We start from the raw sequence: 16,662 nt of genomic DNA on the forward strand, positions 1-16,662 counted from the left end.
ACAGGATTTTATTATAGGAATCTGAATTGAATTGGCCACATCCACATAGTTTTGAATAGGAATTTAATTGAATTTGCCACACCCTAAGGATATTGAATTGAAATTTGAATTGAATTGGCCACACCCACAAAACTGGTAACTAGAATTTGAATTGAACTGGCCACACCCATAGGATATTGAATTGGAATTAGCCATGCCCATGGAATGTTGAATTGGAATTTAATTTGAATTTTCAAACCCACAGAATGTGGAATTGGAATTTGAATTGGCCTCACCTACATTTCTTTTTGTGATTAACATTTTTATTGATTCACACAACAAACAAAGAAAAACAAAACATATATATACAGAATCAACATTTATCCCCTACTACCACCCCGACCCCCTCCCAGTCTCCAACCCCACCCCGACCCTCAACAAACACCCCTGTGGCCACACATGAGCACATACACACACACACACACACACACACACACAAAAATAAAATATATACAGGTGCTGGTCATATAATTAGAATATCATCAAAAAGTTGATTTATTTCACTAATTCCATTCAAAAAGTGAAACTTGTATATTATATTCATTCATTACACACAGACTGATATATTTCAAATGTTTATTTCTTTTAATTTTGATGATTATAACTGACAGCTAAGGAAAATCCCAAATTCAGTATCTCAGAAAATTAGAATATTGTGAAAAGGTTCAATATTGAAGACACCTGGTGCCACACTCTAATCAGCTAATTAACTCAAAACACCTGCAAAGGCCTTTAAATGGTCTCTCAGTCTAGTTCTGTATGCTACACAATCATGGGGAAGACTGCTGACTTGACAGTTGTCCAAAAGACGACCATTGACACGTTGCACAAGGAGGGCAAAACACAAAAGGTCATTGCAAAAGAGTCTGGCTGTTCACAGAGCTCTGTGTCCAAGCACATTAATAGAGAGGCGAAGGGAAGGAAAAGATGTGGTAGAAAAAAGTGTACAAGCAATAGGGATAACCGCACCCTGGAGAGGATTGTGAAACAAAACCCATTCAAAAATGTGGGGGAGAACCACTACGCACAGACATATGCAAGACATGGGTTTCAGCTGTCGCATTCCTTGTGTCAAGCGACTCTTGAACAACAGACAGCGTCTGAAGCGTCTCGCCTGGGCTAAAGACAAAAAGGACTGGACTGCTGCTGAGTGGTCCAAAGTTATGTTCTCTGATGAAAGTAAATTTTGCATTTCCTTTGGAAATCAGGGTCCCAGAGTCTGGAGGAAGAGAGGAGAGGCACACAATCCACGTTGCTTGAGGTCCAGTGTAAAGTTTCCACAGTCAGTGATGGTTTGGGGTGCCATGTCATCTGCTGGTGTTGGTCCACTGTGTTTTCTGAGGTCCAAGGTCAACGCAGCCGTATACCAGGAAGTTTTAGAGCACTTCATGCTTCCTGCTGCTGACCAACTTTATGGAGATGCAGATTTCATTTTCCAACAGGACTTGGCACCTGCACACAGTGCCAAAGCAACCAGTATCTGGTTTAAGGACCATGGTATCCCTGTTCTTAATTGGCCAGCAAACTCGCCTGACCTTAACCCCATAGAAAATCTATGGGGTATTGTGAAGAGGAAGATGCAATATGCCAGACCCAACAATGCAGAAGAGCTGAAGGCCACTATCAGAGCAACCTGGGCTCTCATAACACCTGAGCAGTGCCACAGACTGATCGACTCCATGCCATGCTGCATTGCTGCAGTAATTCAGGCAAAAGGAGCCCCAACTAAGTATTGAGTGCTGTACATGCTCATACTTTTCATGTTCATACTTTTCAGTTGGCCAAGATTTCTAAAAATCCTTTCTTTGTATTGGTCTTAAGTAATATTCTAATTTTCTGAGATACTGAATTTGGGATTTTCCTTAGTTGTCAGTTATAATCATCAAAATTAAAAGAAATAAACATTTGAAATATATCAGTCTGTGTGTAATGAATGAATATAATATACAAGTTTCACTTTTTGAATGGAATTAGTGAAATAAATCAACTTTTTGATGATATTCTAATTATATGACCAGCACCTGTATATATATAATAATCACACACATCAATAACTACACCTCTCTCTCCACTGCCCCACCCCTAGAGCCCTCCAAGAATGCCAAATATTTGCCCCATTTCCCAACAAACAAATCCAAATTCCCCAGTCTTCTAGATGACCCTTCTTCAAAAGCCGCCACCCTCCCCATCTCCAAGCACCACTCCTGAAATGGGGGCGCTCCAGCCAACTTCCATCCCCTTAAAACAACTTGTCTGTTGATCATGACACTGGTTGGGGCCCAATTTTTTATGTGTTTATTCCCTATATTGATGACTGCCCCATCGCCTAAAATACAGAGTCTGGGGCAAAATGAAATTTGTGTGCCCAATACGTCACACATAAAACTCGGAACCTTCAACCAAAATTCTTGGATCTTAACACACCACCAAAAAACATGGGTTGTGTCTCCAACTTCTGATTGGCATCGCCAGCAGGTGGGTGTGTCTTTAAGACCAAGCCTATACAATCTAGAGGGGGTCCAATAGAATCAATGTAAAATTTTGAATTGCATAAGACGCACCCTTGCATCTCTAGATGCAGACTTGATGTTTTTTAGAATCCTAGCCCACACTCCCTCCTCCAATACCAAGTTTAAATCTTTCTCCCATAATCTCTTGATAGAAGTTAAAGCTCCATCCCCCAGACTCTGAATTAGCAGGGAGTAATACACTGATGCCTCATGACCTTTTCCAAAAGCAGTAATCACCACTCCCAGAGTATCTGCCATTTTCGGGGGGGTGTATGCTACTCCCAAAATTAGTACAGAGCAGGTGGCGCAGCTGTAAATACCTAAAGAACTGAGATCTGGGAATTCCAAAATGTTGAACCAAATTTTAAAAGGATCTTAACACTCCACTCTCATATAGGTCACTATGGCAGGGCGGAGGGTGGGGCCGGGGCGTAACTCTCTCTCTGTCACACTGCTGTCTCCGGTCGCCTTTATCCCTCTCGGGCTTGATCAGCCTGATTAGGGGCCGGGTGTGCAGAATCGCCCTCTGCCCTGCCACAGTTACCAAGTGTATTAACCTCCCTCACAATCCACTCTGACCAGCAGAAAGGGGACTTATTAATACATAATTTTGGGTTCAGCCATATGCTCGAGGCAACATTTAAATAAATGTCAGAATAAAAAACACTCTGGATACTTTTGTCCATATCGGGTGCAAATGCAAGATAATGGGGTGTAACTTAACTTCTCCGATTAGTTTGATGGAAAGGCTTTGCAATGGCGAAATTGGGGCAAGAACTTCCTGTTCAATACAAAACCAGGGAGGGGCTCTCTCAGGTGGAAGCAACTAATGAGCCAAATGTCTGAGACCGAATGCATAATAATAAAACAAAATCTTGGGTAGGCCTAGCCCACCTTTGTCAATCGGCCTATGCAACTTACTGAAATGTAATCTGGGACATTTACCCTTCCAAATGAAGGACTTCACTATGCTATCAAATTGTTTGAAATAAGAGAGGGGTACATCTACAGGCAGTTGAATTTTGGAATACAATTCATTTTAATAACATTAACCATCCAAATCATAGATAAATGTAATGAAGCCCACCTGCCCACATCGCTCGAAAATCTTTTTATTTAAAGGGTCAAAATGAACTCTAACTAAATCACACAAATTTGCTGGGTATAAAATCCCCAAATACTTAATGCCCTGTTTGGGCCACTGGAAGGCATCCGGTTGAAAAGCCGTTACTGGGCAGTATGCTGTCAGAGACAAAGCTTCGGATTTAGACCAATTGATCTAGTGGGGTCGGAGACGAATAATAAAATATCATCAGCGTAAAGCAAAAGCTTATGCGCCATACCTCCCGCCACCACCCCTGGAAAATCATCTTCCTTTCTTATCGCGGCTGATAATGTTTCCAGGGCAAGACAGAACAATAATGGAGAAAGAGGGCAACCCTGCCGGGTAACTTAATCCACCCAATAAAAGTATTCCCAAACCTGTATATTTCCAAAATCTTAAAAAGATAATCCCATTCTACCCATTCCATATCAAACGCCTTTTCGGCATCAAGTGAGATGGCAGCAACCGGCGTCTGGACATTCGCTACTGTCCACATGATATTGATGAAACTCCTAATGTTATCAGAAGAGCTGCGTCCCCAAATAAACCCCACCTGATCTATATGTATAAGAGATGTCTTAACTTTACTTAATCGGTTAGTCAAAATTTTTGACAATATCTTTACGTCTAGCTGGATCAGGGAAATTGGAAGGTAACTCTTACACTCGCTTGGATCTTTGTCCTTTTTAAGAATCAGACTGATCTGGGCTTGTGTCATGGTTGGTGGAAGCTTTCCATTCTTTAATGATTCCGTATAAATTCTAACAAAAGTGGCACCAGTTCTGTAGCATAAGATCTAAAACATTTAGCAGGAAAGCCATCTTGCCTGTAGGCAAGGCCTTAATTACCTCGCCAAGCTCCTCCAAGGTTATCTTGGAATCAAGAGAATTTTTTTGGTCAGTCATCAGTTTAGGGAGTTCTAATGGTTCCGCAAAGTTTCTAATATCTTCATCAGTAGACGAAGATGTGGAACTATAGAGATCAAGATAGAATTCTTTAAAAGCATTATTAATATCAATGGCCGAGGTACAGTGGTGCTCAAAAGTTTGCATACCCTGGCAGAAATTGTGAAATTGTGTCTTTGATTTTGAAAATATGACTGATCATGCAAAATCGTCTTTTATTTAAGGATATTGATCATATGAAGCCATTTGTTATCACACAGTTGTTTGGCTCCTTTTTAGATCATAATGATAACAGAAAACACCTAAATGGCCCTGATCAAAAGTTTACATACCCTTGAATGTTTGGCCTTGTTACAGACACACAAGATGACATACACAGGTTTAAATGGCAATTAAAGGTTAATTTCCCACACCTGTGGCTTTTTAAATTGCAATTAGTGTCTGTGTATAAATAGTCAAGGAGTTTGTTAGCTCTCACGTGGATGTACTGAGAAGGCTAGATACTGAGTCATGGGGAGCAGAAAAGAACTGTCAAAAGACCCGCGTAACAAGGTAATGGAACTTTATAAAGATGGAAAAGGATATAAAAAGATATCCAAAGCCTTGAAAATGCCAGTCAGTACTGTTCAATCACTTATTAAGAAGTGGAAAATTCGGGGATCTCTTGATACCAAGCCAAGGTCAGGTAGACCAAGAAAGATTTCAGCCACAACTGCCAGAAGAATTGTTCGGGATACAAAGAAAAACCCACAGGTAACCTCAGGAGAAATACAGGCTGCTCTGGAAAAAGATGGTGTGGTTGTTTCAAGGAGCACAATACGATGATACATGAACAAAAATTAGCTGCATGGTGGAGTTGCCAGAAAGAAGCATTTACTGCACCAATGCCACAAAAAAGCCCGGTTACAATATGCCCGACAACACCTTGACACGCCTCACAGCTTCTGGCACACTGTAATTTGGAGTGACAAGACCAAAATAGAGCTTTATGGTCACAACCATAAGCGCTATGTTTGGAGAGGGGTCAACAAAGCCTATAGTGAAAAGAATACCATCCCCACTGTGAAGCATGGTGGTGGCTCACTGATGTTTTGGTGGTGTTTGAGCTCTAAAGTCACGGGGAATCTTGTGAAAATTGATGGCAAGATGAATGCAGCATGTTATCAGAAAATACTGGCAGACAATTTGCATTCTGCACGAAAGCTGCGCATGGGATGCTCTTGGACTTTCCAGCATGATGATCCTAAGCACAAGGCCAAGTTAACCCTCCAGTGGTTACAGCAGAAAAAGGTGAAGGTTCTGGAGTGGCCATCACAGTCTCCTGACCTTAATATCATCGAGCCACTCTGGGGAGATCTCAGACGTGCAGTTCATGCAAGACGACCAATGACTTTGCATGACCTGGAGGCATTTTGCCAAGACGAATGGGCAGCTATACCACCTGCAAGAATTTAGGGCCTCATAGACAACTATTACAAAAGACTGCACGCTGTCATTGATGCTAAAGGAGGCAATACACAGTATTAAGAACTAAGGGTATGCAGACTTTTGAACAGGGGTCATTTCATTTTTTTCTTTGTTGCCATGTTTTGTTTTATGATTGTGCCATTCTGTTATAACCTACAGTTGAATATGAATCCCATAAGAAATAAAATAAATGTGTTTTGCCTGCTCACTCATGTTTTCTTTCAAAATGGTACATATATTACCAATTCTCCAAGGGTATGCAAACTTTTGAGCACAACTGTAAATATTTCACCACCTGCAGATTTCACTGAGGGAATGGTAGAAAAAGACTCTCTGGCCACACCTACATTTAATTAAATTGCAATTTGAATTGAATTGGCTACACCCACACGGCTTTTAATTTGAATTTTAATTGAATTGGTCAAACCCACATAGTTTTGAATTTGAACTTTAACTGAGTTTGCCACACCCACAGATTTGTTAATTAGGATTTGAATTGAATTGGCCTCAGCCATAGAATATTGAATTGAAAATTGAATTGGCCATGTCCCACAAGATGTTCAGTTGTAATGGCAGGAAGAGTAATTTTCTAAATTGCAATTCAACACGGAAATTAAAAGCAGTCACATAACAGAGGAATTTCATTAGTCCACCATGGTGCATAAAGTGAAATTTGATTTATTACATTTAATGGAATATAAATAAATTAAATGCAGATTTCTATAGGTGGCATTTAAATCATTTTTGTTTCATTTCAAATGTTTAATTAATATCTAATGAGTCCCTATTTGTTCTGCAAGATATCTTGTTAATAGGTTATTCGCAGAAAAAATTTAATCTACTAAGAAAAATTACACATAATATTATTTTTGAATTTCATTTTATTTTAAATTTAAATTCTGCATCCTTTGTTACCTCAATTCAAATTCAATTCAAAATCAGGAATTTAACTGTAATTTAAAGCAGCTGTGGCTCAGGTGGTAGAGTGGGTTGGCTACTAATCACAGGGTTGGCAGTTCAGTTCCCAGCCCAAATGACTCCACATACCAAAGGGTCCTGGGGCAAGACACTGAACCCTAAGTTGCCCTCAATGGCAGGCTAGCACCCTGCATGGCAGCTCTGCTATCATTGGTGTGTGAATGGGTGAGTGAGTCACAGTGTAAAGCACTTTGAAAACTGCTAAGGTTAAAAAAGCACTACATAAGTGCTGACCATTTACCATTTAGAGCACTAAATGGTCCAAGTCTTTTTTTTAAAGACTCATACCAATCACTGCACCTCAGTGCTGTGGAAGCTGTCCAGTTCTCTTATCAAAATATTATTGCTGATGACCAGTTAAGATCTACTCCTGTTCCTTATCATGATCAAAGAAAATATATCTGGAAATTGAAGCAGTGAAATGATTAATGTTTTTGTTGCATTAAAGGTGCACTCAGTCATTTGTTTTCCTCATTTAAAAAGTTTTACTTCTAAACAAATGAACTGTAATTTTGAAACAAGTATAAAATCATGAATACTCACGTGAGATGAATTCTCAAGTCATATCAGAAACCTTATAAAAGCTGTTTTATTCTACGTGGAGGGGGTCCCCTCATGGGGATTACTCGCTTAATCTCAGCAACCACCCTGTTATTTGGTGCTTTTGCTCAGGGAATAAATTTCATCTTGGCTGAGTATGAAAAGTTAATTTCTACAGTGGCATCTGTAACTAAAAACTATTGCGTTGAATGATGCTACATACATGCCTCTAGGTGTCAGTGTAAGTCCAATATGACATTTTCAAAAAAATAACTGAGTGCACCTAAATGTTAGTGCAATTATAAATCAGGTCACACAAAGCTGCATTATTAGTTCAAACTACTGGTTATTCATTTATAAGCTATATATATAAATTTATTCCCTTTTCTCCCAATTTGGAATGCCCAATTCCCACTACTTAGAAGGTCCTCGTGGTGGCGCGGTTACTCACCTCAATCCGGGTGGCAGTGGACAAGTTCAAGTTGCCTCTGCTTCTGAGACAGTCAATCCACACATCTTATCACATGGCTCGTTGTGCATGAATGTGGAGGCTCATGCTACTCTCTGTGATCCACGCACATCTTACCACACACATTGTGAGCGAGAACCACTAATTGCGACCATGAGGAGGTTACCCCATGTGACTCTACCCTCCCTAGCAACCAGGCCAATTTGGTTGATTAGGAGACCTGGCTGGAGTCACTCAGCACACCCTGGATTCGAACTCACGACTCCTGGGGTGGTGGCCAGCGTCAGTACACGCTGAGCTACCCAGGCCCCTACTCATACTTAGGGGGACTTGAACAAACCTCTAACCTTAAAGGGGCATTTAGGCACTTTTGTTTTGGTTATGTTGCACTGGATGATATGGCAATCTTTGATGTATACTGACACCTAGTTACTATTCGATTACTGCTAGAAATATGCAATTCGCAGTAAGCAAATATTAATTACTTCAGCAAGACATGACATGAATGATACTGCACATTGTGGAGCTTCTTAAGAGGTGTGCTAAAAAATGTGTCTGGTGGTCAATAAAATGGGCGAAAAAATGTACTAGACTTGCACTGAAAGAGGGACCAGACTCATACCTAGAGACCAGAATATCATAGTGACTTATGGAGCAGGGGTTAAATTGGTATTTTTGCTGTCATTGGTATGAAACTGCACTAAATATCTTGCGTTTCCTGCTCAGGGATATCACTCTCTGCGTCAGCTGGTCAAACTCTCCAAACTGGAAGTGCCGGAGGAGATCACACAGGTTGTTGAGCCCATTAAAGACAATGACGCTGCCATCAGGAACTATGGCATCCAGCAGGCAGTGGATATGTGTAAGGTTCTGCTGAACAGTGGTGAGGTGCCAGGACTGCACTTCTACACACTCAATAGAGAGGTGGCCACCACGGAGGTGCTCAGACAGCTGGGTTTATGGGCAGAAGATCCACGGTGAGTGAATGACAAATGTGTCATAAAGGCAGGATCTGACTTTTTTTCTTTCTTCTTTATAATGGCGAATACTACATGGGGTGGGGGATAAAACATATATCATGTAGGTTTCATGAGATTCAAATTTACACTGATCAGATATGTTCTTTAGGCGACCTCTGCCCTGGGCTATCAGTGCTCATCCAAAGCGTAAGGTAGAAGACGTCAGACCGATCTTTTGGGCTTCTCGACCCAAAAGCTACATCTACAGAACACAGGACTGGGACGATTTCCCCAATGGAAGATGGTACAGTTTTCTGCCACATTTCTGAGCTCACAAGACTTTGAGTCTGTTTGAGTGAGTAGTTTAAGATGCAGAGGCCAAACAAATCTCATAAAGTTAATTAAAGTGTCTGCCTTTTTATTAGGGGAAACTCCTCCTCACCCGCATTTGGCGAGCTGACCGACTATTACCTGTTCTACCTGAAGAGTAAGTCTTCTAAAGAAGCCCTGCTGCAGATGTGGGGAGAGGAACTAACCAGTGAGCAGAGTGTTTATGAAGTCTTCACTGACTACATCACCGGCCAACCCAATCGCAATGGACACAAGGTAGAGTGACATACAGCTAAAATCAGTAGGGATGGTAATCGTAAGGAAATTAATGATTCTGCTTAAATGAATTGTTTGCTCTAAAATGAGAATTTGGTCATTATTAACTCACCCTAATATCGCTTCAAACCTGTATGTTTATTTATTTATTTTTTGCCACATTATGAAAGGTAATAGGCAAACATTTCTGTTGTCATAGCACTGTGGATATAGTAACACTACTGGAGTATTGTAGTATGGTTTTTCAACCACATTGGCAGAAGAATCCAAACCTTTAAGAAGTGCTGTTGGAATAGGAACCGGTAATGGTTGTGTGAACTGCTATTGAAAGAGAATGACAGAAAAATCAATGTCATGATTAATGGATTCATTCTATATGTGTCCTAAATTCCCTTAGAATGTGCTGCAAGTTATAGATTAACACTTGTCATATGTTGAATGTGTATATGATATATATGTGCTTCCTGTAGGTGATGTGTTTGCCATGGAACGATGATCCTCTAGCTCCAGAGACCAATCTGTTAAAGGATGAGCTAGAGAAGGTGAACCGCAGAGGTGTGCTCACTATTAACTCTCAGCCCAACATTAATGGCAAAGCCTCATCTGACCCCATCGTGGGCTGGGGCCCTGCAGAAGGATATGTCTTTCAGAAGGTCAGCAAAACACTATTAATCACTGTTAAAGAAATAGTTTACCCAGAAATGTAAATTCTTTCATTGTTTAATCATGCTGACTCATGTCATTCCAAACCTGAATGACTTTCTATCTTGCATATAACACGAAAGCAGATGTTTAGCAGAATGTTGACACTGCTGTTTTCCATACAATGAAAATAAGTGGGGACGGGTGCTGTCGAGCTCCAAAAATGACAAAAAAGGCATCATAAAAAAGTGCTTTTACAGAGGTCTATATGACTTTGTGCTGTATTCCAAGTCTTCTGAATCCCGATGTTAGCTTTGTGTGAGAATTTCAAAATGTTTATCTTAAGTGAACTATCCTTTTAAATGTCTTACAACTGAACGTAATGATGCTGTCTGAGTCTGCATTCAGAGGTTATTGGGCTTAGTAGCTCTTGACAAACAAAATGGTGATTTGAGAAACTTTATCTAAAAATGTATTAATCCTTGTGTTGTGTTCGTTTGTGTTAACACCTTTTGTGTTCCCGGTCAAAAATGACTGGCCAGCTAAAGATTTTTATAAATCTCTCATATTGCATATATTATCACTAGATATTGCCTTAGATCTTTTTGTCAACTTCTTTTTTAGTAATTATGACAGGATTTGTACTTCTTTTTGAAACGTATTTTTTTTTAAATGTGTGTGTGTTTTTTTGTTTTTTTTAAATCGATTGAAGGTCTAATTGAACTGAACTTCAAGTAGGGGGATCTCCCTGCAGAAAACAAATCAAAAATAAAAATTATGTAATAAATTAATAACCACTTGCTGGAATGTTGTTCAAAAGCTTAAAATCTGGACTTTGCAATGCATAAAGCATATATAAACTATAAAGTGGGAATTGGGCGTTCCAAATTGGGAGAAAAAGGGGATAAAAAAAAATAAAAATGATGAGATAGCCATGTGATATACTGTATATCGATTAGTAGAATACAATGAGCAAATTTGTTTCACTCAGAGACCAAACTACATTGAATATTACTGTATGAAATCACCTTAGATACACATGAATATAATAAACATGTGTCTTTTTGTCATATTTATTCTTATTACTTCCTGAAATATACTTGGAACATAACATGGAAAATGGCATATCATAATTTACAGCAGACAACCCTGATTCAAACGAGCCCAAACACAACATAATATGATGTGTAGATATTGAAATGTTCCTTAAAGTGTACATGGAAAGACGATGCACAAAAGGGCACTCAACACACGTGTGTTTGCATGTATGTGTGTGTACACATGTCCAAAGACTTTTTTGTACAAGCGTACATGCACATAGAGTGGCAAGAAAAAGTATGTGAACCCTTTGGAATTTGGTTTTCTGTATTAATTGGTCATAAAATGTAATATCATCTTCATCAAAGTCACAAGTATAGACAAACAACAATGTGCTTAAGATAACAACACACAAACTATAATAATACTTCATGTCTTTATTGAACACATTCCGTTAAACATTCACAGTGCTGTAAAAAGGTAAGTGAACCCCTATCCTAATGACTTGAACAAAAGCTTGGCAAATCTGGCATGAAACTAGATTGTAGTTGTGGATTAGAGCTACTTTGATTTATAAAAAGCACTCAAACATTTTGAGATTGCTGTTCACAAGAAGCATCTGCTGACATGGATCATGGCTTGCAAAAATCTGTCCACAGTTAGACAAATTGTATATAAATGTAGACAATTTAGTACTGTGGCTACTCTCTCTAGAAGTGGCCGTCCAGCCAAGATGACTAAAAGGGCACACCACAGAATGCTCAATGAGGTAAAAAAAAAAAAAAAAAAACCTAGAGTGACAGCTAAACACTTGAAGGAATCATTGGAACTGGTTAACATCTCTGTTTATGAGTCTACTGTACGGAAAACATTAAACAGGCATGGACACCACAAAAGAAGCCGCTGCTTTCCAACAAAAACATTTCTATGCACCTGAAGTTAGCCAAAGACCACCTTGACACTCCACAACACTACTGAGAAAATGTTTTGTGGACTCTTGAAACTAAGGTTGAATTTTTTTGGAAGAACACGCAGCACTACGCATAGTGTAAAAAGGACACCGAATGCCAACATGAAAACATCATCACAACGGTGAGGTATGGTGGAGGAATCATCATGATTTGGGGCTGCTTTACTCCTTCAGGGCCTGGAACACTTGCCATCATTAAGGGGAAACATGAATTCCCAAGTTTATCAAGATATCCTACAGGATAATGTCAGGGTGGCTGTGCGCCAGCTGAAGCTCAGTAGAAGTTGGGTGATGCAGCAGGACAATGACCCTAAACATTGAAGTAAATCCACTACGGAATGGCTTCAAAAAAAGAAAATTCACCTTTTTGAATGTCCCAGTCAGAGCCCAGACCTTAACCCAATAGAGATGCTGTAGAATGACCTAAAGAGAGCTGTTCACACCAGACATCCTAAAATATGGCTGAGGTGAAACAGTTGTTTAAGGAAGAATGGTCCAAAATTCCTTCTTGACATTGTGCAGGTCTAATCCGCAGCTATTGGAAATGCTTGGTTGAGGTCATTGCTGTCAAAGGAGGATCGACCAGTTATTAATGCAGAAAACCAGCTAATTCCAAATGGTTTACATACTTTTTCTTGCCACTTTATGTGCTCATCCAATGGATCAACATGTTCCTGCTCAATTTTTCTCTTATTTTTTTTAATCTCACCATTAATTTCCAATGGCCAGTCATTTATACCCAGGAACACCACAGGTGTAATAAAAATTACATAAAACCAATAACATTTTATGAAAATGGTCTATTTTTTTTATTTTTTTTATTCAAAAGTCGTGGCATTTTAATTCAGTCAGATTTTTTTTTTTTATTTTTTTTTTTGTGGGGAAAAAAATAGTTAATTAATTGTGTCAAAATGACCGGAACACAACATGACGGTTAACGGATGTTACTGAAATTGGTTTACTCAGCATATATTTTACCTCTTAATATCAACAGGCATACCTGGAGTTTTTCACATCAAGTGAGAATGTTACTGCACTTCTGCAAGTGTTAAAGAAATATGAACCTCGTGTGAACTACCATATAGTCAATGTGCAGGTAAAACACCAGTTACCCCCTCAAAGAACCACCCTACATTTTATAATATACAGTTTTTCCATTGACATTTTGAAATCTTGTTTTTAGGGCAGGAATATCACGAATGCCCCTGACATGCAGCCCAACGCTGTGACGTGGGGGATATTTCCTGGACGGGAAATTATTCAGCCCACTGTGGTGGATCCAGTCAGCTACATGTACTGGAAGGTGACGATTTTTACAGCAAATTTTCTTTTCTTGTCTACTAGCTACATAGGTAACAGCCTTCTAAGGCAGTATCCTAAATGACATAGAACATCATAAGTAGAGGTGGGAATCAGCAGGGACTTTGTATGATATTGTATCAGTATCGAGGTTCTGAAGAAAAATGGCACTTGCTTGTTTACTTTATTTAATATCCACTCTAAAGTGCAGGGGTCAGCAACCTTTTTGACATGGAGTGCAATTTTTTTATTTTCCTGGTCAATGGCTGTGCTGATCCCCCCCCCCCCAATATATACATGCGCATGTATATGATTTTCTGAAGTTTGAGTCCACTTGTGAAAATGTTTCTATTTTGCATTTTTCTATTTTAATAGTTTATTTTTCATTATAATGATATTATCAGCATAACAGTTTGTGAAAAATGTGTGCAGAACCCGCATGTGAAAAATCTTGCATGTGAATTTTCACAGAGCATCTTGTGAAAGTGCTTTAATGAAAGAAAACCTGTCCTTTTGTACAAAATGAGTTAACACAGTTAATGTCACAAATTTGCTTATTTGATTACTGATCACGAAATTGTATGGAATCTTAAATATTTCTTATATTATGTCATACATTTTTCAAAATCACACAGAGGGGTAATCACTAGCCCGCAAGCAACAGCGAGAGAGGAGCAGTCTATTTTATTTATATGAAGTTTTTTGCACCTGACCTGCATTCCAATCTACATCTTGATGTAATCCTTCCTCATGCTCACGCAGAATGTTTTCATCAGCTGAATGGGAGGCTAAACACTATTAAAGTGTGACTAGACTCGTGCTGCATTGCGAGCCATTCACACATCACAAGCCATTCAAACTATTTATCCCTTTTTGGTGAATCTTACCTGCACAACCCTGAAACTTTATTTCCAGGGGCCAGTTGTTCAAAAGTAATCTGATCGGATTATGGCTATTGGATTGGATCAAATCTTGAAAATGGGTTGTTCAAAAGAAAAAAAGGATTCTGAAATCGGATTAGATCACAAAATCCAATCTTGGTTTTGATCTGGATCAAATCGTCAGTTTGTGTTGTTCAAAACTTTTTAGTAAGATTGGGATACTTTTGATCCAAAAAATCAGGATTATACTGATCCCAGTAGAAAGGTGGATTTCAACAACAAAAATGTAATAAAACTTTAAAATTGGTCGAAAATACACCATTTGTATCATGTAATATATACAAAAATTTAGATTTTTTTATTTTGCTCTTGATTAGTTTAACCGTTATAGTGATAAAGTATACAAGTATAAAGTACACACTGGGCTACCAATTAAGCCTTTCAGTAAAGTGAAAAAGAATAAAAGATTTTGTCCCTATAAATAATCCCCCAAACAGATGTCAATAGCAAAGAAAAATATTTAATTTTAACTGTCATTTGTCACAGTATATTAATTACAATCAATCATCAGAAATCAACCCGTCAAAAGTAGTTTTTAACGATTGCATCCCTTATTGCACGTCCAGTCAGTTCCTCACTCTGAGAGAATGCCAGAGGTTGGTCTGGGTATTCAGCAGGCTCAGGTGGATCATTATCATTATCTTCATCACAGAGAGGGACATTGCGCCTTCTAGCAATGTTGCGCAGGACAATACAGGCAAGTATTATGTTGCATGCTCCCTGTGGTTCCACTCGCAAGTAGTTAAGGAATGCAAAGCGCCTCTTGAGGACACCATTCAAGCGCTCAATTGTACATCTTGTTTTGCAATGAGCAGTGCTGAAGCATGCCCGCTCAGGTGTGTTTGCTGCAAGAAAAGGGGTTATCAGCCATGGTAGGAGTGGATAGGCACTGTCTCCTAATATTATGCCATCCGGTCTGCTGTTTTGGAGCTCTCTGTATAGAGAACTCTCACTCAGGATACATGTATCATGGACAGACCCAGGCCACCTCACCACGCAGTTTGTGATGATGAGGTCAGCGTCGCCCACAAGTTGGATGTTGATGCTGTGTCTTCCCTTTCGATTGACATAATCCCACTACCTCTCATGGGGTGCTTGTATGTGCACATGAGTGCAGTCAATAACCCCAAAAGTATTGGGCATGTTTCCTAAAAGAAAAAGCTTGTGCTTGCTCTGGGCAATCTGGTCATCCTTTGGAAATGAAACAAATTGATTGACTTGGCTCGCCAATGCGATTGACACAGATTTCACCACATCACTGACAGTTGATTTGTTCACTCCTATATTGTCACCAACAACTTGGTAGAAAGTCCCAGTTGCATAGAAGCGTAGAGCAATCAGGACCTGTTCTTCCACAGACAGAGCGTGACTCCTTCGTGTTCTGCGTTGAAGTTTTGGCCTGATAAGGTCTGCAATGTACTTAATATCAGCATTCCCAAAATGAAACCGAGCATACAGTTCCTCAGTGGTGTACAGCTCCAGTGGTTTTGTACACTCAACGTACACCCTTTGATGAAATTCTCTCCCTCCAAACTGGTGGTGGCGATGGACAATGCCTGTCATGTCAGTGCCTCTCTGTAAGTCCTCTGAGAAAGGCTGAATAAGACGACTGTGATTGGTCTTTTCAAACACACACCCAGTAAACGTCAATTAGCTCATGTGCTTTGGCTTGTGTTCACTTAACTCAATCAAGACCAAGACCTATAAACTCTACATTCACTACACCAAAGAGGTGGTACCATGGACTCAAAAGGACCTAATTTCACAGTTCAAATCAAATCAAATCAAATCAAATCAAATCAAATCAAATCACTTTATTGTCACACAGCCATATACACAAGTGCAATGGTGTGTGAAATTCTTGGGTGCAGTTCCGATCAACATAGCAGTCGTGACAGTGATGAGACATATACCAATTTACAATAACATCAAATTAACACAGCACAATTTAACATCTGATATACACATGATTACACTCAACACTGTACAGTATACAATGCGCACTATATAGATATACATTATTCAATAAAAATAAAAAATAAAAATATATATATAAAAAAAGTATATATAATATAATAATAATATAATTTATGACAGTCCAGTGTGAGATATAAGAGTAAGGGTAATAAAGTAAGGGTAATAAAGTGCAGTGCTGATGTATTTTGATCGTGGGAGATCAAGAGTTCAGAAGTCT

At 39.2% G+C, this 16,662-nt stretch overlaps 1 protein-coding gene across 1 annotated transcript in view; it reads left to right on the forward strand.

The window, feature by feature from the left end:
- Positions 1-16,662, forward strand: part of LOC127414475 (methylenetetrahydrofolate reductase-like) — a 41,770-nt gene that overhangs the window by 13,054 nt on the left and 12,054 nt on the right. The window contains exons 6-11 of the mRNA XM_051652516.1: positions 8,740-8,990; positions 9,142-9,276; positions 9,398-9,578; positions 10,049-10,231; positions 13,223-13,324; positions 13,412-13,531. Coding sequence (XP_051508476.1) covers positions 8,740-8,990; positions 9,142-9,276; positions 9,398-9,578; positions 10,049-10,231; positions 13,223-13,324; positions 13,412-13,531 — 972 coding nt within the window. The remainder of the gene's footprint in view (positions 1-8,739; positions 8,991-9,141; positions 9,277-9,397; positions 9,579-10,048; positions 10,232-13,222; positions 13,325-13,411; positions 13,532-16,662) is intronic.

The sequence above is a fragment of the Myxocyprinus asiaticus genome, chromosome 24, assembly GCF_019703515.2.
Source record: "Myxocyprinus asiaticus isolate MX2 ecotype Aquarium Trade chromosome 24, UBuf_Myxa_2, whole genome shotgun sequence".
Lineage (NCBI taxonomy): Eukaryota > Metazoa > Chordata > Actinopteri > Cypriniformes > Catostomidae > Myxocyprinus > Myxocyprinus asiaticus.